This window comes from Mustela nivalis (genome assembly GCF_964662115.1).
Source record: "Mustela nivalis genome assembly, chromosome: X".
In the NCBI taxonomy this organism is placed as follows: Eukaryota; Metazoa; Chordata; class Mammalia; order Carnivora; family Mustelidae; genus Mustela; species Mustela nivalis.
Window position 1 is genome coordinate 116,736,872 of NC_139040.1, and position 24,716 is coordinate 116,761,587.

The following is a 24,716-nucleotide window of genomic DNA, read 5'->3' on the forward strand; positions in this document are numbered from 1 at the left end:
CCGCAATCTTTATTTTTAATTTTTATGTTTTTTAGTATTCACAAATATATGTTCTAAGAATTTAAACCACAAATACCAATTCAATAAGTCCTAAAAAAGCTCTTCTTTTCTCTTAAGTATTTATCTTGAGTAAATAACAACTGGCTTAAAATAGATTAGATTCAGGTAGGAATACATTTTAAAAAGGGCAATACACTTAATATGTTCATTTATATTTTTATTTTAAAATGCATATTTAGAAAATACTTTGTAAATAATTTACTTTCTCTGATTTGTATTTAAAATAGTGTAAAGGTAAGAAAAGAGATTAGAAAACATACAGATTGAGTTGTCCATCAGAAATAAATACTTTCAATATTGATGTTTGAAGAACATTTTTTCCGTTTTCTTGAATAAAGATTGAAAAATAAAATAACACCAGTCAGATTGGCTATTATCAAGAAGACAAAAAGTAACAAGTGTTGGTAAGGATAGGAAGAAAAGGGAACACTTCTTCACTTTTGGTGGGAATGTAAATTGGTGTCACCACGATGGAAAACACTGGAGGTTCCTCAAAAAATTATAAAAAGAATTACCATATGACCTAGCAATTCCACTTCTGGGTATTTATCCAAAGAAAATGGTAATACCAATTCAAAGAGATACATGTTCATTGCATCATTATTTACAATAGCTAAGATAAGGAAGCAAACTAAGTGTCTATCCCCAGAGGAGTAGATAAAGATGTTGTGTATATATATACAATGGAGTACTACTCAGCCATAAAAAAGAATGAACTTTTGTTGTGTGCAACAAGTTGGATTGATCTGGGGGCATTATGCTAAGTGAAATAAGTCAGGGAAAGAAATACAAATTCTGTATGATTTCTCTTACATGTGGAATCTAAAAAAGCAACAAGCAAACAAACAAAACAAAACAGAAACAGACTCATAGACAGAGGAAACAAACTGCTGGTTACCAGAGGGCAAAGTCAGGAAGACAAGCAAAATAAGTAAATGGGATTAAGAGGTACAAACTTGCAGTTATTAAAAAAAAGTAATTCATGGGGATATAATTTACAGCATAGGAAATATAGTCAATAATACTGTAATAACTTTGAATGGTGACAGATACCAACTAGACTTATTGTGAAATTCATCATGTATAGAAATACCAAATCACTATGTTGTATACTTGAAACTAATATGATATTTTATGTCATTTATGTCAGTCATCTAAATCAATTTTAAAAATAATAAAAATAACAAGTTTAGAAAATAAAAGAAATAAAATATATCTGATGAGTAAATGTACAATAAAATGGAACAAATGAATTGTAGAAAAGTCATACTCACAATTTAAATACAGATATTTATTGTAGGAAAGCTCAAAGCAATAGCACAGCTTTTTCTGGTGCTTAGGTTGGGATGTCTGTAAATATTTTTTATAGTTTATTATATTTTAAAAGATTAATGAATATTGCCACTTTATAAACTTTTTTTAAAAAAAAACAAGTCTTAAAGAATACAAAAAAGCTAATTCAAAAAGATATATGTAACCCTATGTTTATTTCAGCATTGTTTACAATAGCCAAAATATAGAAGCAGACCAATGGTCCATCGATAGACAAATGGATAAACACACATACAATGCAATATTACTTAGCCATAAATATGGCTGAAGTCTTGTCATTTGCAACAACATGGATAAATCTAGAGGGTATAATGCTAAGTAAAATAAGTCAGTCAGAGAAAGACAAATACCACATTATTTCACTGATACATGGAATTTAAGAAAACAAAATGAACACACAAAAAAGGATACAAATAGACACTTAAACAGAGAACAAACTGGTGGTTACCAGGGGAAGATGGTTGGGGGGAATGGGTAAAATAGGTGATGGGCAGTAAGAGTATAGTTAGCATGATGAACACTGAGTAACATATAGAATTGTTGGATTATCATATTGTACATCTGAAAATAATGTAACACTATATATTAATTACACTGGAATTTTTAATAAGTCCTAATATGAATGATGCAGTAAATTTAAAAAAATGGCATAAAACTAAATATGAAAGAAAATAAGCCAAATGATGACAAGCATTTTCTTTGAGTGGAAGGATTATAAGCAATTTTTTTCTTTTCAAAACTTCAAATTTTTCCATAAAGCATATATTACTTCTGTAATTTTTAAAGATATAGAAAAAAACCATACTATAAGATGTACTATATATAAACCTTTATATTGATGGCATAAAACATCAATGGAATGAATGCAAGCAAAGATCATAAGAACTCAATATCTAAATGAAATTTCAGTTCTTGATGATGATTCAGTTAAGATTTTTTGAACAGTACATGCTATTTCTTTAAACTTTGAAGGATGGAGAAGGAAAGTGTTGACTGAGCAGTAGGTAACAATTACACACTTAAAATAGGACCTTTTAAAGAAAGGTTTCTAGAATTTCCTTCTTTTTTGCATTTGCATTCACGAGTTAATTTAAACAATCCCATGCGAAAGACTACTGATTTTTCTATTTTTTTACCCAACGTTCATCTGGGAATGGTAATCCAAAGTAATGTTTCAAACACTATTCAAAAAGCCAGTGATATCCAAGGACTGAGAAAATGAATCTAAAAAGGTTGAAAAATGAGCAAGCCCATAAGAAAACAGCAAGACATTTTAATATACACAATTTAGAGGAGACATTTCAGGTAAAAGTAAATTACCAGAACCTGGTATACAACATTTCAAAATCTGATCAACAGTGTTTCACAACCTGTTGAAATTTTTCTCTCAGCATGTGATCAGATTTCACTGTAGATGCAGCTAAAGAAAACGAACACCAAATGCAGAAAAAAGAAATCTGTATATTCACTATTTAAAACAAAGTTGTTATTCTAATTCCTTTTATCAAGTCTCTATTTCTCACCCATTCTATAAATATTACTTTCCTTTAGTTTTGTACTTTACTTCACATTTGTGAACCATTTTTAGTCTAATTGGAGTCTCACAACAGAATTACTTCTGTTTATAGATGGCACAAGCAAATGCACACTGGTTTGTCATAGAGCAATAGGGCTAAGCCTCAAGTCTCCCAGTATTCACGATCTCTACCATTGGTCCTTTGCTTCAAGTATTCTGAATTCCACCAAAACTTATAATAATTTTTGATAGAGCTGCTACCTGTTAGGAAAGGCATCATAGAAATTATTTCAATACTGACAAGAAGTAAATGGGTGCTGGGGCACCTGGGTGGCTCAGTCAGTTAAGAACCTGCCTTCGGCTAAAGGTCATGATCCTGGGGTCCTGGGATTGAGTCCTGTGCCTTGGGGACTGCTCAGTAGGGAGTCTCTCTGCCTCCCCGTACCCTTGTGACTTGCACTTGGCCTCTCTCTTTCACCCACTCTCTTTCTCTCTCAAATAAATAAGTAAGTAAGTGCATGGTACCTGTCTCATTTTCCTGATTCTGTTTCTGACAGTGCTCTAAATGAAGCTTCGGTTCTCTGAGAATTCTTTCCATTTACGATTTTAAAACTAGTTTCCCCTTTTGCTCAAATGTGTTATTACAACCAACCTTATGTGGAAAGGAAAGTGTTGAGGGAGGGTTCTTTTTAAAAGGCTTTAAATATAATTATCTAAACTCATCACAACTATAAATAATTAAAACAAATATAGTAGATTAAATCAATTCCTCCAAACAGAGCTTGTTAAAGAAATTTATAGTCTCTTTCTCCTCTAATGTTAGCACCACTTTAAATATAGGTAGCCAATATCAAGAGGCATTTTCCACTTACTTCATAGTACCACCCCTTTGTGTTAAGAAGGGGAAAAAAGCTATTTGTGACAGTTTATTTTTAGATATTGATCATCTCCTCTTGCTGCAAAGGGAATAAAAATAATTAAAGTTGAGTGAAAAATAATTTGAAGTACAGCATATTTGAAAGCGTAACTATCATCATAACTGTTCAGATGAGATTTCTTGAAAGCCTGGTAATAAATGCATGCCCTAGATATTTTTTTTTAAATCTACACTTTGCTTATTCCGATTGGCCTCTTTTACTGGTAGCTTAAGTTTAATTCCTGTCTTCTGATACTGCGTACAATTCCAAATGAATGCAGTGATTAGTGTGTATACAATGGCTGAATGAGATCATTAGATGGACACTGACTGTAAACTGTACCATTTATTTTAAAATATAGTAAGTAGGGGCACCTGGGGGGCTCAGTCTTTAAGTGTCTGCCTTTGGCTCAGGCTATGATGCCAGTGTGCTCAGACTGCCCAACGTTAGGCTCCCTGCTCAGTGGGAATGCTGCATCTCTCTCTCTCTCCAACTCCCCCCACTTTTGTTCCCTCTCTCACTCTCTTTCTCTTTGTCAAATAAATAAACAAATAAAAATCTAAAAGAATACAGTAAGTAATTGTCTATGCTGTGCTCTTTTATCAAAGTATTACTTTAATATATATAGCATTCATTTTTTTTCTGACAGCTCAAATTCATTTTAGAAAATAAAGAAAATAGAGGGTATGGAGAGGGTGGTTGCATTATGGACATTGGGGAGGGTCTGTGCTATGGTGAGTGCTGTGAAGTGTGTAAACCTGGCGATTCACACACCTGTACCTCTGGGGCTAATAATACATTACATGTTAATAAAGATAATTAAAACAAAAGAAAATACAGAAAATAAAAGAAAGTAATCTAAATGAAAATCCCTCATAATTTCATTATCAGGAAACAACACCTACATTTTAAAAAGATTTTATTTATTTATTTATTTGAGAGAGAGAGAGACAGAGACAAAGATAACAACAGAGAGCACCAGTGGGGAGGAGAGGGAGAATCACACTTCTGCTGAGCAGGAAGCCGGATGTGGGCTTGATTCCAGGACCCTAGGATAATGATCTGAGCGTGAGGCAGATGCTTAGCCAACTGAACCACCCAGGTACCCCAATAAACTCCTATTTTATTTCATTATTTTATCCATCAACATCATTCCTATTGTTCCGATACGTAGTAACAGACAAGAGCCCAGAAAAACCCAGTACCAAAGATATGACACTATGTAACAATAGAAAAATAAGAGATTATTTAAGAGATGATTTATAAACACTAATATATCATGCTTATAATTAGTTTTCCTTTAAAAGACATGTCCTGTTAGTATTCTATATTTACATTGTGTTTCAGAAGTTTTGTTCACTTTCATTCTAGCATTAGAAAGTGGTTATGAGGATCTACTCTCTTATTTTAACTCATGAATAAACTAAGATGTAAAGTGATGGCTATCTCTGGATATCTCTGGGGTTCTTTATATAACTAGCAGAGATAGAACTAAAGTAGATGAAATAAAATGAGTAACACTTCAAGCATTTAATTCCAACTTTTTCTTGGAAGAGTACAAATGAGCATGTGCTAGCCATAGGGGACAAATGGGTCTCAGGTCAATTTATTTTAACAAGGATGTAATTGGCACCTACTATATATGAAAATGAACAAGACAACATTCTTGTCTTCAAGGAGTTCATAATCTAACGGAAGTGAGACAATTAATATTCATAGCAGACTATAACTGCTATAGGTGAGATATGAAATGCTATGTAAAGTAAGATCAAGGGATTTCTACATTTGCCCACACAACAAAGAATTATAGCTAATAAGTCAACAAAGAAGGCAAAATATAGTAACAAAAAGTAATTAATAAAAAGGTACACAGAAAAAAACAAAGAACAAAGAACAGATAGGAAACATAGAAGACAAACAGCGAGGTAGTATATTTGATCCCAACCGAATAAATAGTAACATTAAATATAAATGGTCTAAGTAGGAAGAAGGTACAAAGAGTTGTGGGAAATAGTAACAGTTTCATGAATAAGGCACTTCCTAGAGGCTTTAAAGAATAGAACATAATTCTATGAGGCTGAGATAAGAAAATATATGGAGCATGTCCTAAGGAGACCCCGCACCCTAGAAAGATGAGACCACAAAATCTATTTTACACAATAACTCATCTACATGAACTGGACTATGATTAAAATATATGGGAGTACTGGAAGATAAAACTGAAATTATGGTAGGACCCTACTTGGAACCCCCATGAATTCCAAAGAAAAGAGTTTCTAGTCAATTTGGAAATCAGAAGAAAATTGCTAAAAATAACAAAATTAAAGCTGGGCTTTGGGATGACCATATGACAACGATACATTCTATACTTATAAGTAATTTAAATCAAGATGTCATGAAAATATGTTTTGTTAAGGGAAATTGGTATCTTAACATTTCCTTTAAGGTACAACAGAATAGGGGCACCTGAATGGCTCAGTCAGTTAAGCGTCTGCCTTTGGCTCAGGTCATGGTCCCAAGGTCTTGGGATCAAGTCCTGAGTCTGGCTCCCTGATCTGTGGGGAGTCTGCCCCTGTGCTCGCTCTCTCTCTCTCAAATAAATAAATAAAATCTTTTTTTAAAAGGTACAACAGAGAAGACCCAGTTAAAATAGATGATTTAAGATATCTAGTCAGGTGCATGTTGGGATGGCAAAGCAAGAACCAAAACCAGCTAGGTACAGAGGTTTTTGTTCAGTAGCATCTTAAAGGTGACACATGGAACAGGACATGTCATGAGAAAATGAGAGCGAGTTAGAAGGAACTGTGACATATATTACAAGCTGCTGAACTTCAAAAAATAGAAACAGGTAGTGTAGCAACATGACCTATGAAGGGCAAGGCATCTTCTTTAGAACAGAGTGTACAGTGGGTGGAGAGTACAGAAGGTCCTACATCTGAGCGTATTTGGAGTATTTCAATTATCTGGAGTATTTTCAGTAATTCTGTATGTGGTAAAGTCAGAATATACACACAGTTCAACTTGTGGAAACATCTCTCTCTACTCTACCCAATGTTTCCTGACCTGTAAAGAGAACGACTTAAACCCATTAATGCCTTGAAGCAGATTCCTAAGGAGAATGTCAGGCCACACAGTGCAAGCTGTTAGAGGTCCTGCTGAGAGCATAAACAGCCTCTGAGGGCAGTATCAGAATGGCAGATGTTTACTGTGAAGTAGTTGTCTATAGCAGATATTCATACATTCTGGACACAAAAGCTGAACCACTTGTCACCTGGATAGTAGATTCTTAAAATAGCAGGCTGGGCAGGAGTTGGTTGGTCATATCTGACATAAACCACACTTTCAGCACTGGACAATCTCTCTACAAAAGATCTTAATTCACTGAAAATAATTTCAGACCTTCTTCTCAATGAAACATTTGAAGGTAAGAAAAGGTATGCTCTGGAACCTGTAAGTCCTAAACAGAGAAAACTCTCCATTTATGATCTCACTCTATACTTAACTAAAGCTAATTTTTTTTTCAAGATCACTTTGTTGATCCCCTTTTGATATGGGAAAACATTCTGTATTAATCAAGCGAAAATGAATACACCTGAGTACTCTTTGTCAAGAAAACAACATAATTGTCATTTAGATTTTCACTCTCAGTTTAGTATATGTGCTGCCGAAGCGAGCACTCACTCTCAGTTTATAAAGCAACAGAGAATCATCCAATTACTCAAAAGCAAACTTTAAATAGGGTATTCGGGTCCAGATGTTTGGAGGAGAGGAAAGAACTGAAAAATACCACTTTCTGTCATAATTATGCTTGGAAATGAAGTTATCTTGCAAGCTGATATCAGATTTCAGTTCTCATAGAACTGACAATAAATAGGAGTTGCTCATGTATAAAAAGTTAAAAAATATATATTTTTAATCCTCACACTTAATTCTACCTTCTATCAATTGTTTTCGGTCTCATGTATAAATAAAAAGCTTACAAAACAAATAAAATACAGTTATCACAGATCTGGATATGGGGCACTTAGTAATTCTTGTTTTATTAGGATTGCTTAATACAGATCGCTACTGAGCACATACCTATATTAAAAGGCTATGCAAGATTATCATACAAATACTGTGTAATATATATCCCTAAATCAGAGAGAATTTCTAATAATCTGTTATCCATACCTCAAATCTTTGGTTTAGTTTAATGCCTTTAAAAGAAACAGTGTTGTATAAAATACATTTTTAAGAAGTGTCATTGATAATAAACAACTATAAGAAAAATAACCCATAGATTATATTAATGCTTTTACTCCTGGGCCCTAGGACAGTGTAGGAAAACCAGAATCACCTGAAAAACTAGCAAACATGCAGATTCCTGGGAACTTCCCACAGTACATTTCAGATGTATGCCAAGTATCTGAATTTCTAACAGGTTTTCATGTGATGATAATGCTGCTCATCTGTAGACCCCCCTGGCCCAGCACTGCCCTAGAACACCATCAGCTAAAGATGGCCTATGGGCCAAATTCACCCTGTAGCATTTTTTTTTTCAAAACATGTTTTACAGACACTTAACCACCCCCATCCATTCACGCATTGTCTCTGGCTCCTTTTGGTCTACAACTGAGTTGAGTAGTTGCAACACACCCTGATAGCCTGCACTACACAACCTATAAAACCTTAAATCCTCAGTATCTGATTCTTTTAGAAAAAAAGTTTGTTGACCCTTGTCCTAAAATGTCACTCTTCTCCCCATTATCCAGTTGGGATTTTTGAAATTCAAAACTTAAATTTACTGCTATCAAATATAAAGACATGCAGTGAGACTGTTATATATCTCAAAGCTCATAAAAACATTCACAATCTCCACGCATGTCTCTGAGTAACCACGAGTTGCTTTCTCATTGCCATGATAGAATCCTGATGAATGTCCGATGTGCTCCACAATTAAAATTCATGAACTTACTCTTCTTCCTATAATTATCCCTGGTAATAAAGGACAAGGAGTAGAAGAATAAATCATCAGCGTCCCCAGTAATCTTCTGTATCATCTTATTTTCTCGTCTGCTTTCTTTCTGCATCAGTGGATAGGTTAACAAATGCTGGGTCCTGAGAACACAGTGGCAACAGGCTACCACTGGGGCTTAAGCAGCATGGTAACAGTGGGCTTCAGACTTCACAGATGTGTTTGATTATTAACTTTAATTAAATATTGTAAAATATGTACAAGTCAATTTACCACCTTAATGTTTCTTTATACCTTGTCCTAGGCTTGATTCAAACACTTATTTTAGCTGCAGCACTCCTGAAGGCATTTGATTTGGGGATCCCTGGGTTGGATAATATTTAAAGTAAAAAACCAGGACATGTAAATAGATCACTGTTAAAAGCTGTTATGTATATTTTCTCATATGTGCAATATATAAGTGAAACTAATAGTTGTAGTAATAAAGAACAGTGCCTTAGAGCAAAAGTTTTAGACTGTTATCTAAATGGGGCAATTTCATTTTGTGAAAGGAAGTACAACCCTTTCCACTAAAACGTGAGACTACCAGACCTACAACCTAACAGTGATTTCTCTAGAGGTTCACTTTACTTTTTTACATCTGCTAAATAAAAAGCTTGCTTCTTGGGCTACATGAATAGTTTCTCAAATCATATATGTTTATTTAGAACCATTTGTCTTAGAGTAAGAAACTCCCAAACCAGTATCTTATAAACTATTGGTAAAAAGGAATACTTTGCATTGTTAGAGTATGAAATAGATAATAAATTAACAGAAAGAAATGTTATCAGCTAATACCTGTTGCACTATTGTTGTCAGTTCCAAGCAGAGCTGTATGACATTATTCCTTGTAACTGAGTAGTCTGTGACAGCAGCAAATGGTGACCTATAAAGGGAAAAGGAAAATTGTGATTAATAGGAACAGATTTTGGGGCACCTGTGTGGCTCAGTCATTAAGTGTCTGCCTTTGGCTCAGGTCATGATCCCAGGGGGCATCGAGCCCCGCATCAGGCTCCCTGCTTGGTGGGAATCCTGCTCCTACCTCTCCCATTCCCCCTGCTTGTGTTCCCTCTCTCACCGTGTCTCTCTGTCAAATAAATAAATAAATTCTTTTAAAAAAATAGGAACAGGTTTTGAAAGTCCCCAAATGCAGCAGCCTTAAGTCAAGCTCTTGAATGATAGGAAATGAGTTGTTCTAAAGTTCACATAGCGACAAAAACGATTCGGATTTTAGAAAAAAATTTTATTACATATTTTAGATAAAAATTCAGAAATTTTACTTTAAAAAATTATTTTATTTATTTTTAATTCAGAAATTAGAAGAGAAGTAAATTCAAGAAACATAATGCTTACTTTTCTTTTTTTCTCTAAAAATTTATTTATTTATTTTAGAGAAAGAGAGAGTATGTGGCAAGGAGGGGCAGAGGGACAGAGAGAATCTCAAGCAGACTGACTCAGGGCTTGATCTCACAACCCAGAGATCTTGACCTAAGCAGAAACCAAGACTTGGAAGCATAACTGACTGCACCACCCAGGCACTCCAAGAAACATAATGTTTGCTTTTCATCTAATTTCTTTTTTTAGTTTGTAATATTTATTGGTTCTTTGGTACCTATAAGGTCTCTTCACTACACCTAAAATAAAACAAATGAAGGAGTACTTTAAGCAAAGACAGTATTTTTTATTTTCAAGTGAAGATTCTGAATACAGTATCTTCTTGAAACATTCATGATTCAGAGCTAGTAATGAGAGCCAACACTTATTGAGGACTTATTATGTGCCAGGTACTCTTCTAAATGCTTTACATGTAATAAATTATTTTCACAAAGCTTCTATGTAGTAGGCACCACTATTATTCCCATTAAACATGAGAACACTGAGATACAAAAAGGTTAAGTGGCAGCTAGTAAGTGGGAGGAGCTGGTATTCAAACCAAGGAAGTCTGAACCCACACTCTACAGAGTTAAACACTAATATACATACTGCCTCTATGAACTTACTTTCTAAGTTTTATCTTGTACTAAACAATTATTAATGTCAATTCACATCCTTTTTTCAAATAATGTGGTAAACAAATAATAAATATATTCCGTATAAGGTTTATATTTACAAGGTTGTCAGAGACAAATAGCAGCAGTCTTTCTTACCAAGTGTTTTGCCACCAAAAGAATTCATAGTGACCTTCCATTACTTCTTCTCCACTCTCACCTGTGAATGCCATTCAGGTTTTTTTTTTTTTTTAATTTCTTTTCAGCATAACAGTATTCATTGTTTTTGCACCACACCCAGTGCTCCATTCAATACATGCCCTCCATAATACCCACCACCAGGCTCCCCCGACCTCCCACCCCCGGCCCCTTCAAGACCCTCAGGTTGTTTTTCAGAGTCCATAGACTCTCTCACGGTTCACCTCCCCTTCTAATTTCCCTCAACTATGTTGGTGGGAATGCAAATTGGTGCAGCCACTTTGGAGAACAGTGTGGAGATTCCTCAAGAAATTAAAAATAGAGCTTCCCTATGACCCTGCAGTTGCACTACTGGGTATTTACCCCAAAGATACAGATGTAGTGAAAAGAAGGGCCCATCAGGTTTTTTAAGGCAAAATCTTATAGGATTTGGGGGGCTCAGTTTAATGAAAAGAAAATAAAATCACTAATATAAAAGAAGGCATGGAGGTGAAAATTCAGTGAAATTATTGCATCCTTAGTGCTTTAGACCTCCTTCTATTTGATATCTCTTCAGGTAATTTACTAAGAATGCATATATGGAACTGCTTCTGGGTAATAAATAATTTGTTTCTTCTAGCAAACTCTACAACTCAAGCAACTCCCACTTTCACATAGGTCTCTTAGATATCCTTTATTGGTTACATTTTTTAAACCTATTTTTCACTTACATATTTCTGATGTTGGCCATTCTGTTAGCTATATAATTTGAACTCCCCCCAAATATTTCTTCTTTTTTAAAAAAGTTTTTATTTTAATCACCTGTTGTTCACCATGACCAGTGCACTTTTTAATCCCCATTAACTATTTCACCCACCCCCGAACCATCTCTCCTCTGGTAACCATCAGTTTAGTTTGTTCTCTAGAGTTAAGAGTCTGTTCCTTGCTTTGTCACTTTTCTTTCCCCTTTGCTCATTTTTTTTTCTTGAATTCCACACGAGTGAAATCATATGGAATTTGTTTTTCTCTGACTTATTATTACTTATTATTATTACTTATTATCACATCCTCTAGGTCCATTTGTGTTGTTGAAAATGGCAAAATTTCCTTCTTATTATGGCTGGATAATATTCCACACACACACACACACACACACACACGTGTGTGTGTGTGTGTGTGTGTGTGTGTGGAATATTATCCAGCCATAAAAAGAAGGAAATACATGTGTGTGTGTGTGTGTGTGTGTGTGTGTGTATATACCACTTCTCCTTTATCCATTCATGTATCCATGGACACTTCAGTTGCTTCCATATTTTAGTTATTGTAAATAATGCTGCAATAAACATAGGGGTGCCTCTATCTTTTTGAACTAGTGTTTTTGTATTCTTTGGGTAAATACCCAGTAGTGGAATTACTGGATACTATGGTAATTGTACTTTTAATTTTTTGAGGAATCTCCATCCTATTTTCTACAGTGCAGTGGCCACACCAGTTTGCATTCCCAACAGTGCCTGAGTGCTCCTTTTTCTCCTCATCCTCACCAATACCTGTTTTTTCTTGTGTTGTTGATCTTAGCCATTGTGACAGGTATGATGTGATATCTCATTGTAGTTTCAATTTGCATTTCTCTTGATGATCAGTGATGTTGAGCATCTTTTCATGTGTCTTTTGGCCATCTGGATGTCTTCTTTGGAAAAATCTCTCTTCATGTCTTCTGACCATTTTTTAATTAGATTATTTGTTTTCTGAGTGTTGAGTTTTACATTCTTTATATATTTTGGATACTAACCCATTATCAGATACATCATTTGCAAACATCTTCTCCCATTCCATAAGTTGCCTTTTAGTTTTATTGTTTCCTTCCCTGTGCAGAAACTTTTTGTTTTGATGCAGTCTCAGTAGTTTATTTTTGCTTCTCTCCCTTACCTCAGTCGACATATTTAGAAAGAAGTTGCTATGGTCAATGTCAGAGAAATAACCGCCTATATTCTTTTCTAGGATTTTTATGGTTTCAGGTCTCATATTTAGGTCTTTAATCCCACCAAGGTGTTTTATCTATATTTATCTTATTTATTACCTGTATCTAATAGTTATCTGTATTTCCTGAGTGGGTTTCTAATTGGTACTGATACTGAACAGCCTCATGTGCATATTTCCTATCCATATATATATAGTCTTCAGTGAAATGGCTCCTCACACCCTTTGTTCATTTGCTTTTGGATTTTTAGTATTCCTACTGTTGAATTTAGAGAGTTCCTAACACATTTTGTATGTAAATTATTTGTTGAATAGGTGACCTGTAATATTTCTTCTCAGTCTAAGGCTTTTCTTTCCATCCTCATAATAGGATCCTTAGCATACCAGGTTTTTAATTTTAATGAGGTCAAACTTAATAATTTTTTCTGGATTATACCTTTAGTCCTATATCTCAGAAAATCTTCATCTGATCATAAGTCATATTTTCTTATTAAAGTTTTATAGTTTTATGTTTTACCTTTAGATCTGTGGTCCAATTTTGAGTCAATTTTTACATAAGGTGTAAGGTCTGGGTCGAGTTTCACTTTTTCCCCTATGCCTATCCAACTGCTCCAAAAACCATTTGTGAAAGGCTATCCATTCTCCACTGTCAAAAATCAGCTAACCAGACCTATAAAGGAACAGTCTGGACTCTCTCGGAGTCTATCCAGTCACCAACAACAGTTTTGATTACTATAGTTGTGTAATAATTCAAATTGAGTAATATCTTTTTCAAAACTGATATACAACTCCAGTTTTTTTCTTTTTAGTATAAACTTAGAATTATACAGTCTGTGGCTATACAAAAATCCTGCTGGAATTTTCATATGAGTTTCATTATACCTGTAGAGAGACTTGAGAATGGATATTTTTACTGAGTCTTCCAATCCATGAACACAGTATACAGCATGCATCTCCATTTATTTATATCTTATTTGATATCCTATATCAGTGTTTTATAGTTTTCACATACTGATCCTGTAGATATTTTGCTAAATTTATGTGTAGGCAACTCACTACTTTTGAAGCAACTGTAAATTGTACCATGTTTTTAATTTTGGTTTCTAGTTATTCATGGTTAGTATACAGAAATCTAATTAATTTTTGTGTGTGGACTGTGTATCCTACAACCTTGCTATTTACTTATTAGTTCTAACAGCTGTTTTGTAGATAGGTTGGAATCTTCTATCCAAGGATATATATAATCTGCAAATAGGGGAGGTTTTATTTTTTCATTCTAATCTCTAGGCCTTTTGTTTCCTTTTTTGGCCTAATGCCCTGGATATGACATCCAATAGGTTATTAAATTGGAGGGATGAGAGCAGACAGTATTACCCTATTCCCACTCTTAAGAGGAAAGCATTCAGTATTTCATAACACAAGTGTTAAGTTTAGCTGTTGCATTTTATATATGCTTTATATCAAGTTCAGGTATTACTAGTCTGTTCTTACCTTGCTGAGAATTTTTCTAAAGGATGGGTATAGGATTCTACCAAATGCTCTTTTTTACATTAACTGTTATGATCATATGATTTTCATTCTTTAACCCATTGATATGGTAGATTACACTGATTTATTTTTGAGTGTTAAGGCAGCATTGCATACCTGGGATAACTCCTACTTAGTCATGGTGTATAATTATATTTATATATGGTTGGATTGGGTCTACCAATGTTTTGTGGAGGATTTTAACATGTAAGTTAACAAGTTAACATGTAAGTTCATAAGATACCGGTCCACAGTTTTCTTTTTTTGTACAGTTTTCATCGAGTATTGGGATCAGGATCGTGATCACCTCATAAAATGAGATGGGAAGAATTACCTACTCATCTATCTTCTGGAACAGTGTATGAATTGGTATTATTTCCTCTTTAAACATATAGTAGAATTCACCAAGGAAATCATTTGGGCCTGGACCTTTTATACCCCCCAAAAAATGTTTCTAAGTACAATTCAAATTATTTAATACTCAAAGGATTATTAATAATATTTCATCTTAAGTAAATTTTGGTTTGTGTTTTTCAAGGAACTGAAATTGGTCAATTTCGTCTAAGCTGTAAAATTTATGTATGAAGGCCTATTTGTAGTATTCCTTCATGATCCTTTTATTTTGATCAACTTTTCCACTGTGTTTGTTTTCAGTTTCAATGATTTTTAATCCTTTGTCATTATTACCCTGTTTTGCTTGCTTTAGTTTTATTTTGCTCTTATTTTTCTATTTTCTTTTATTATAAGAATACTTATCACAAGATTTACCCTCTACAAAACCTTAAGTGTACAAGATGGTATCATTAACTACAGGTACAATATTAACTACAGGTTAACTACAGGTACAATATTTTATATGAGACTCTAGAAATGTTCATCTTGCTTAACTGAAAATTTATACACATTGATCAGCTATTATTTTCCCACTTTCTTAAAATGGAAGCTTAGCTGATTGATGAGATTTTTTTTTCTGATATAAGCATTCAGTACTATAAATTTTTTTTATCACTGTGTGCCACAGAAGTTATTATTTGTTCTCTTCTCATTCTGTTTAATATATTTTTTTACTTCCCTTGAGACTACCTCTTTTATCCATGTACTACTTGGAAATGTGTTGTTTGATTTCTAGTTTGATTCCATTATGGTTAGAAATATACTTTAACTGGATTTTAATTTTTTTTAAAAAAATTTTATTCATTTATTTAACAGACAGAGATCACAAGTCGGCAGAGAGGCAGGCAGAGAGAGAGGAAGGGAAGCAGGCTCACTGAGGCAAAGAGAGCCTGATGTGGGGCTCGATCCCAGGACCCTGGGATCATGACCTGAGCTGAAGGCAGAGGCTTTAACCCACTGAGCCACCCAGGCTCCTCTGGATTTTAATTCTTTTAAATGTGTCAAAGTACGCTTTATGATGCAGATGTGGTCTATCCTGGTAAATGTTCCAACGGGCACTTAAAAAGAATTTGTGGGGCACCTGGGTGGCTCAGTGGGTTAAGCCGCTGCCTTCGGCTCAGGTCATGATCTCGGGGTCCTGGGATCGAGTCCCGCATCAGGCTCTCTGCTCAGCAGAGAGCCTGCTTCCTCCTCTCTCTCTCTCTGCCTGCCTCTCTGCCTACTTGTGATTTCTCTCTGTCAAATAAATAAATAAAATATTAAAAAAAAAAGAATTTGTATTCTGCTCCTGTTGGATGAAGTACTCTAAAAATGTCAATTATATAATGTCTTTGTGCTGGCATTCAGTTCTTCTAATCCTTACTGAATTTATGTCTGATAGTTTTATCAATATCAAGAGAGTGGATATGAAATACCCAATTATAACTGTGGATTTGTCCTTTTCTTCTTGTTCCATCAGTTTTTACTTCCAAGCTCTGAAGTTTGGTGCATACATCTTATCAGTGATTTCTGTGTCCTCTCTTTTGAAATGTCTATGTGCTCATCTACTACATTTTGTTATTTTTAAAATACAAAGGTAAGGGTGCCTGTGTGGCTCAGTGGATTAAACTGCTGCCTTCAGCTCAGGTCATGGTCTCAGAGTCCTGGGATCGAGCCCCGCATCAGGCTCTCTGCTTGGCAGGGAGCCTGCTTCCCCCTCTCCCTCTGCCTGACTCTCTGCCTACTTGTGATCTCCCTCTCTCTGTCAAATAAATAAATAAAATATTAAAAAAATACAAAGGTAATATTCACATAGTACATATTAACATTCTGTTTCTCATATGTTTGTTGCAAGTATTTATTTTTCCCAGTTGGTCATCTGTCTTATACTTTGTCACATTTTTCAGGTTTTTGTAGTGAAAGTCAACTGGGATGTTCATTCGTATTTTATTCAATATTTTTAAATACTTAAGTCTTTCTACATCTAGCAATCATTTTTTGTCTGTATTTTCTCATGGGTTTATTTTCCACTTAAATAAGTGACATACTTAAAATTAGGGTTCAGGCTTTATCAGGCATCCCAATACTATTTATTAAATGACCCTTTTTTTCTCCAGTAGTTTTTTTTTTTTAAAGATTTTATATATATATATATTTTTTTTGGATGGAGAGAGAGAGCGAGAGCAGGAACACAAATGGGGGAGTGAGAGAGAGAGAAGCAGGCTTCCTGCCAAGCAGGGAGCCTGATGTGGGGCTCTATCCCAGGACCCTGGGATCATGATCGGAGCCAAAGGCAGACGATCAATGACTGAGCCATTCCAGTGCCCCTCTCCAGTGGTTTTAATGTATTGTTAAATAATTCTATATACCATAGCCTATTTTAGGCTGTCTTTTACTAATCTACATTCCAAAAATTCAGTATATTTTTCACTATAATTTACTAAAACAGAGACATTATAAATTCAAATAAAGTTAATTGGGAAAATACATAACTAATTAATCTACATTCTCAGTTAAAAAAAATTAACTTCTTTGTGAGTAATCAGCTTTAAAAAATTTATTCTTATGGAAGTTGTCTGAAACTGGACAATAGAGATGTTGCATAGGTGTATCTGAATCTACTAAAACTCATTAAACTGTACACCTAAAATGGGTGAATTTGATGGAATTTAAATTAGGCCTCAATAAAATCATTTTTTAAAAAGATGTAAAATATAAACATTACTAAGACAAAATCATTTTTTAAAAAACTAACTAAAGGCCATTTTTGTTTCACTGAATCATAAAAGTTGGTATTTTAATTAAGAATTCAACATGCTTCTGGCATGAGTAGAAATAGTTTAGGTTCTTAAGTTTGAAAAGGTCAAAGTCTGTTAATAAAATCTAGAAACTTCATTAAAAAGTGATAAGATGAAATACAGCATGATTTGTCTCATAAATTTGATCTTCAAAATATATAAAAGGAAAAACCTATTCGATGACCCAATGCCTGTAGCAAACTGAATTCTAAGGCATGTTTTCCACTTTCCTGACCACTCATATTTCAAGTAAGACAAGTTTCTAGCTCAAGATTAAATGTCAAGAAAACTAGGGGAAAAACTCTAAGCATATACCAAAGAAAACACTAATATCTTCTTGTAGGGAATTCCCCTGAAGTTTTTATTTTAAAGGCAAATCATGTATAACTATACTAAAGAGCCATTCTTATCCTGAAGATGTTAATGTTTGGTATGATTATTTTGGCTATACACATATGTAAATAAATGAAGACTGACAGGTTCCAATCTTTATGAGTTACCGAAGGTAATTACTCAATCATGCCTTAATGATCACCTAGATAGAGAAACAAAGCTCTGTAGAGTACATGAGCACAATCAGTTCATACACAAAACAAAAAAAAAGAAAGGGAAATTTATTTTTTAGTCTGAAGAAAAGAAAAAAAAAGCCCAAGTTAGAGCTCAGGCTACTTACAAAAACTAACACAGTGACTCCAAGTAAAGGATATTAAATTCATGGCAGGAAAGCTTTCTGATGCCAGAAAGTTAAAAAAAAATCCTTGGCTCATCAATAAACAGCCATACAGGAACTATCCTATTTAGATCTTAAAAGTTGGGGTAAATCAGAGGGGGAGACAAACCATGAGAGACTGAATTTTGAGAAACAAGCTGAGGGTTTTGAAGGGGAGGAAGGTAGAGGGTTGGGTGAGCCTGGTGGTGGGTACTAAGGAGGGCACATATTGCATGGGGCACTGGGTGTGGTGCCAATGAATCTTGGAACAATGAATCTTGGAACACTGAAAAAATAAAATTAAAAATGTTAAGCAACTGTTCTTCTTAAATCACCATATGGATAATACAATGCTTATAACTCTTTCAAGTGTAAAGGTTTATGACCCTGTAAGAAAGTATTCTTTTTACGTTCTTTTCCAACAAAAGTAGTTCACTTATGGAAAAGTTATTAGTGGTTCAGAAATGCTAAACAAATTAGAAGCCAAGAAGGAAAACTAAAATGCTAAGAAGTTAATAAGGATATCTGGACTGCCTCACTATTTCTCAGGTTGGCACTGCTGAGCCTGAGCTCAGTCCATGAACAATGGCAGTTTTAACATTAGTGCTTATCTCTGGAATAAAAGGTGCCAAGTGAGGGCACCTGGATGGTTCAGTTGGTTAAGTGTGTATCTTCAGCTCAGGTCATGATCCCAGAATCCTGGGATCAAGTCCTGCATCGGGCTCCCTGCTTGGCAGGAAGCTTGCTTCTCCCTCTTCCACTCCCCCTCCTTCTGTTCCCTCTCTTGCTGCAGTCTCTCTGTCAAATGAATAAAAATAACATCTTTTTTTTTTTTCTTAAAAAAAAAAAAAGAGGTGCCAAGTGAGAGCAATGAGCATGCGAGAGGAAAGAAGGCCAAGCAACAGCGGGCTACAGTATCTGGTAGTGTTTGAGGTAATTTGGTTTTTGTAATTTTTTTCCTAGTATACAATTAGCTTTTGTCCTATAGTTTTCCATTATGGAAGAAGAAATCAGTTCAACCATTTCTGTTTTTTTAGATAGGGCAAAAGATTTCAAAGAAAATATTTTTGCCTTGTCACTCTACTCTTGTGCCTTAAACATTCAAAAGTTTTCAATGACATAAAAAGATAATATCTCCTTAATATCTTCAAAATAGAATGGTCTTGAAAGGTAGTTTACAAACAATTAGAATTAGGTGTGAATGCTAAAAAATAGAGTAAATAATGAACTTTCACTATAATTAACAAAATAAACCTTTTCTACAAATAATACTTATAAACACTGTTAATGATGTTACTGTATAATGTGATACATACAGTTATCTCTAACCCTCTAAGTATAGATTGACTTGGCAAAGCCCTATAAAACTGCAAGAAAGATGAGGTGTGAAGAGCAGCAGGATGTAGGTTAAAAATAGACAAGTAAACCATGCATTGAAAATAAACAGTAAAGCTACCAAATGTGATTAATCTCTGAAGCTCTTCCTCAGGGAAAGTCTGCTGCTTCATTCAAGTAAATATTTAAAATGGAAGGGATAAACAGCAATTTTGTTATGCTTAGATTTTATATGATTTAAGAAATGTAGAGAGCTTTTTAAAAAATGTTCAGTTAGCCAACATATAGTACAACATTAGCTTTTAATGTAGTTTTCAGTGATTCATTAGTTGTGTATAATACCCAGTGCTCAACACAACACATGCCTTCCTTAATACCCATCACCTTGTTACCCCATCCCCCTGCCCACTTCCACTCTGAGGCCCTCAGTTTGTTTCCTGGAGTCTATAGTCTCTCATGGTTAGTCTCCCTCTCTGATTTCTTCCCCTTCAGTTTTCCCTCCTTTCCCCTATGATCCTCTGTGCTACTCCTTATGTTCCACATATGAGTGAAATCATATGATAAATTGTCAAATGCCCCTCAACAGATGACTGGTTTTTGAAAATTAATTTTATTTGGATGAAAGCTCCACTGAAATTGAAGGTTTTGTGAATTGTAAACATTTCCCCCCTAACTTTTAAGTCTTAAAACTTCAAAAGGTTTTTAATTTTTTTGAGAGAGATAAAGAGCATGTGTGTGGGAGCAGGGGTGGGGGCAAAGGGAGAGAGGGAAAGAGAATCTTAATTAGGCCTCATGCCCAGAGCAGAGCACAGTGTGGGACTCAGTCTCACAACCCTGAGATAATCACCAGGGTTGAAATCAAGAGTCAGATGCTTAACCAACTGAGCCATCCAGGAGTCCCAAAAGGTTTCAATGATATTAAAAGATATCTCACTGAAGCCTTCAAAGTAGAATGTGAACTAACTTTTCTATAAATTAAAATTCTATATAGTGATTTTTCAGTATCTAGGCCAAAATCAGAAGTGACAGTCTTGTTTAGCACTTGAAGAGAAGTACCAAAATGAAAATAAATGTTTATATATGTTCCATTCCTAAGAATAACTTCCTCAAAATTTTTAAGAATTAGTCAACATTGGAAAGGAGATGTAGCATGATAAAAGAACATGACAAATGTTCTTACAAGAAGGGCTTTGGTATCAAACAAAAATAGATTCAAATTTTAATTTTCTTGGTAGAAGAATGACTTTAGGCAAGTTACTTACTGTTTCATATGTAAAATGGGAATAATGACATCTGCTTTATGAGAATTCAGTGAGTTGATATATATGAAGCATCTAGTTCAGTATCTACAACTAAATTCAAGGTTTTCATCTATTCTTTCTCTTCCTCTTACCCCTTTCAAGTGAGATAAAATAAAAATTGCAATAAACACATATCATATTGCCATGCATGCAAGTTCTTCCCAAAATGCAGTACAAAATTTAATGCCAAAAGATTTATCACTGTTTCTTTAAATTGAAATAAATCTACACCAACAGATTAAAATATTAAGATTTTTTTGTCAATGTCATTTCTATGGAAATTTTTATAATTAAGTACCTAAGTTCTAAGTTCTTCAAAAGCAAACAAAAATAAACAAGACAGGACATATTCTTACCTTTTATAAAGAAAGCATAAAGAGCTTAGTTTTGTTCTAGAACTTAAAATTATTAACTAAATTTATTTAGAGAAGAGGTAGGAGTTAAATAATGATTCTACAATTAACTAGCAAATGTTGTTAGTGTTCATCCTTTGATATTATTTAGAAGGAAATAAGTTCAATATATTCCTCATATGCCTTTGGTGAACAAGGTCAATGAATTATAGAATAGTAGTGCTTAGAAGAGAACTTCAAATTCTGCAAGATTTATATCCTATTTTAAAAAGAAAATAAAAACAAAAGTTAAGGTTCAAGATTACTCAGAACTAGAGGCAGAGCTGAAATTCAACCCTTTCTCGCCTTTTGCTCCTTTGCACTACTTCATAATGTCTTTTGGCCAGAATTCACAATCATGGTCATGGGGAACACTGTTCTTTTGGCTATTCTAACAATGATTAATGCATTTTGTTTTCTGTGTAGCTTATAAGACACAGTGAAACAAGAGGACATATGAAGTGTTGTCTTGTGTTCTTGTTGCTACCCAGAAAACTTTTTTTTTCTTTGAAAGGAATAAAAATACAACTTAAATACAGACCCACTAATAATCTCTGATAAAAGTCTGGGTTACCATCAGGAAAAAAACAGCCTAAGCATTTTACCTGGCATAGTTATAGATAAAGACCTATTATATTTAAATTGATTTCAGGACTTTCTAAAATTTATATTAGCCAAGGAACAGTTAAGATATTCATACAATCCACCATAGAGGAGGAAGCAAAGTCAAGCTCCCAAATATAGAAGTAGTATTCATCCTTTACCTCTCTTCTATCACCACTAAAAATTTAAGAATCTATGAAAAATGGAAGTTAACATTACACAAAACTATTCTGAACTACAAACCATCTCACAGAAAAATTTCTTCAGAGAGGAATTCTCACCTTTAATTCATAACCAATTCATATATTCCAGTTTTCCTGACTTCTAAATAAAATCACTAAACTGTTGCTAGTATGGTCACTTATATCCTGATTCCCTCATTCGCTACACACTTTCAGTTCTCAAACTACCTAATCACTCATTTAATCCTACTCACCACCTACTTTTCCCCCTAAAACTTTACTACCACATTAAATGTTCTCACAACTCAGACAAAAAAAGTAATTAAATGAGGTGATGGATGTATTAGTTAACCTTACTGCAGTAATCATTTCACTATATATATATATATATAAAATTTGATACATATATGTATATATATCTTAAATATGCTGTATATCTTAAACTTACATAGTTATTTGTCAATTACAGCTCAGTAAAGTTGGAAAAAAGAAAATACTGAAATCTCAAAAAAAAAAAAAAAACCCAACCCAACAAACCCACAAACATACAAACACCTCTTTACTACCTTTGCTTCCATGACACACTCTCATCTAATTCTCTCCTACCTCTTTGGTTATGCCTTCTCATTTTTCCCCCAAGCTGCACTTCTACTCATCCTTCAGTTGTTGGTGGGTCACAGAGCTCAATTCTTATCCCAGTTCTTTTTTACACAAAAATATTTATTGAGCACCCTCTCTAGGCCATGAACTATTCTAGATAATTGTGGCAGCAGTAAGCAAATCAGATGAATATCCCTGCTCTCTTGAAGCATACATCATATAATCAGATAAAAACAACAATACATAAGAAAATGATACAGTGTTAGAAGGGTATAAGTGGTACAGAAGACAAATAGAGCAGAATAAAAGGAATCCATTCTAAAACTCTCCTCAGACCACTGTATTAATATATCTGTGACTTTATCACCTATATTTTAACTACTCCCAAGTCTCTATAGATCATGTATTTTTTCTGAGCAGCAATAATCTAAAGAAATTTCCAGTTTATCATGCCTCCCTCAAGTCAACATTCATCTTCAACCATAACTTGTTCCTGCTTTGATAATGGCATCACCATCCACTGGGCCAGCAAAGTCAAATACCAAGATGCCTCCTGTCATCTCTAGATTTTACGAGTCCTGGAATCTTAGTTATCCATATAAATATCTCTAATGTTCTTCTATCCTCACTTCTACTCCTCTAATTAAAAACCTCAGGAAATAGCAGGATCAACTCTGTTGTCAGATGCCTGGACTGAATAATGTTTCCACCACTCACTTGCCATTTGGTTTTGAATTTAACCTCTGTAAATGCTAGTTTTTCTATGTGTAAAATGAAGACAACCCTCCTGGGGTTGCTTTGATTAAATGAGTGTGGCTAGAGGTATTAGCATCAAACTCATCAACAGTAGCAGCAGCATGATTAATTCCCAAAATAGCCTCTTAAGTTACTTTTCCTTCTATCCTTACCCTTCTTTAATCTTTCTCAACACTACAGTCCTACTAATCATCAAGATCCAGAGGCCTAAACACCATTACCTTACTAAACAGGTTCTGAAGGCCTGCAGGTAGGTCCAAATGCCTTAACATGTAAGAATTTTTTTTTCCTCCTTCTTTCCTTTCTAAAACTTAAGCTTGCTAAAGTCATCATCATTATAGGCAAGCCAGTCTGGAGCTGAAATTTTCTGTGAAAGATCTTCAAAATGTAAACTTCAGTTTCTTTTTTCAATTTATAGTCTCAGCAGATGATTTTAAAGTTATCACAAAATTGTCTTTTTTTCCTTCCAAGTACGTATTTCATTTTTACAGTCAAAATATTAAATTTTGATTTAATCAATCACTGTGGTATGATGGAATACAAAATAAGCATTGTGAAAACCTTTGCAGCAATAGAAGCCAAACAGATTATTTAAATTACTTTCTTCAAGCTTTTTATCACATTTTCTCTTCTTGTGAAACAAACATAAAACGCTACTGATTAACTTCATGGAGTGTTATGTGTGTGTTTGTATGTGTGCGTGCACTGATATATGTCTGCAGGTGAACTGGCATTTCCTAAAAGTACCTTCTTAGATGATAAAAAAAGTCACCATAAAAAATTATGTAATACAGTAAAATGTCAGAAACTATCATAGTGTTCTAGAAGCTATTTATATGACTATAAACAGCTATTTTAGCCACTAAAAAGTTAAAAATTCTATATTCATATTTGACAAGTACTAGTGTAAAAAGGATATAAAATGAAATTTACTAAATACATTTATTAAGGTTGAGCAAATTCACAATTATAGAGTAGGTCATAGTGTAAGAGAATATAACTAAAATCGAGTATGTGTTCTTTAAGCTTTATAATTACTGAAAAGCCTTCTGAAACAAATATATTACATTACTTAAGGACTAAGCCATATTCTAAATATATTTTACTTATTGATTATTATGAAACTTACAGAATTTACATATTTAGAGTGCAACAACTTTAAACAATTGATAAATATG

The 24,716-nt window shown here is 34.1% G+C and overlaps 1 protein-coding gene across 5 annotated transcripts in view; it reads right to left on the minus strand.

The window, feature by feature from the left end:
- The window catches only part of CNKSR2 (connector enhancer of kinase suppressor of Ras 2), a 282,671-nt gene that overhangs the window by 180,511 nt on the left and 77,444 nt on the right, over window positions 1–24,716 (minus strand). For all 5 annotated transcript variants that reach the window (XM_082718290.1, XM_082718292.1, XM_082718291.1 and 2 more), the window contains exon 4: window positions 9,620–9,707. In XM_082718290.1, the coding sequence (XP_082574416.1) occupies window positions 9,620–9,707 (88 nt within the window). The remainder of the gene's footprint in view (window positions 1–9,619; window positions 9,708–24,716) is intronic.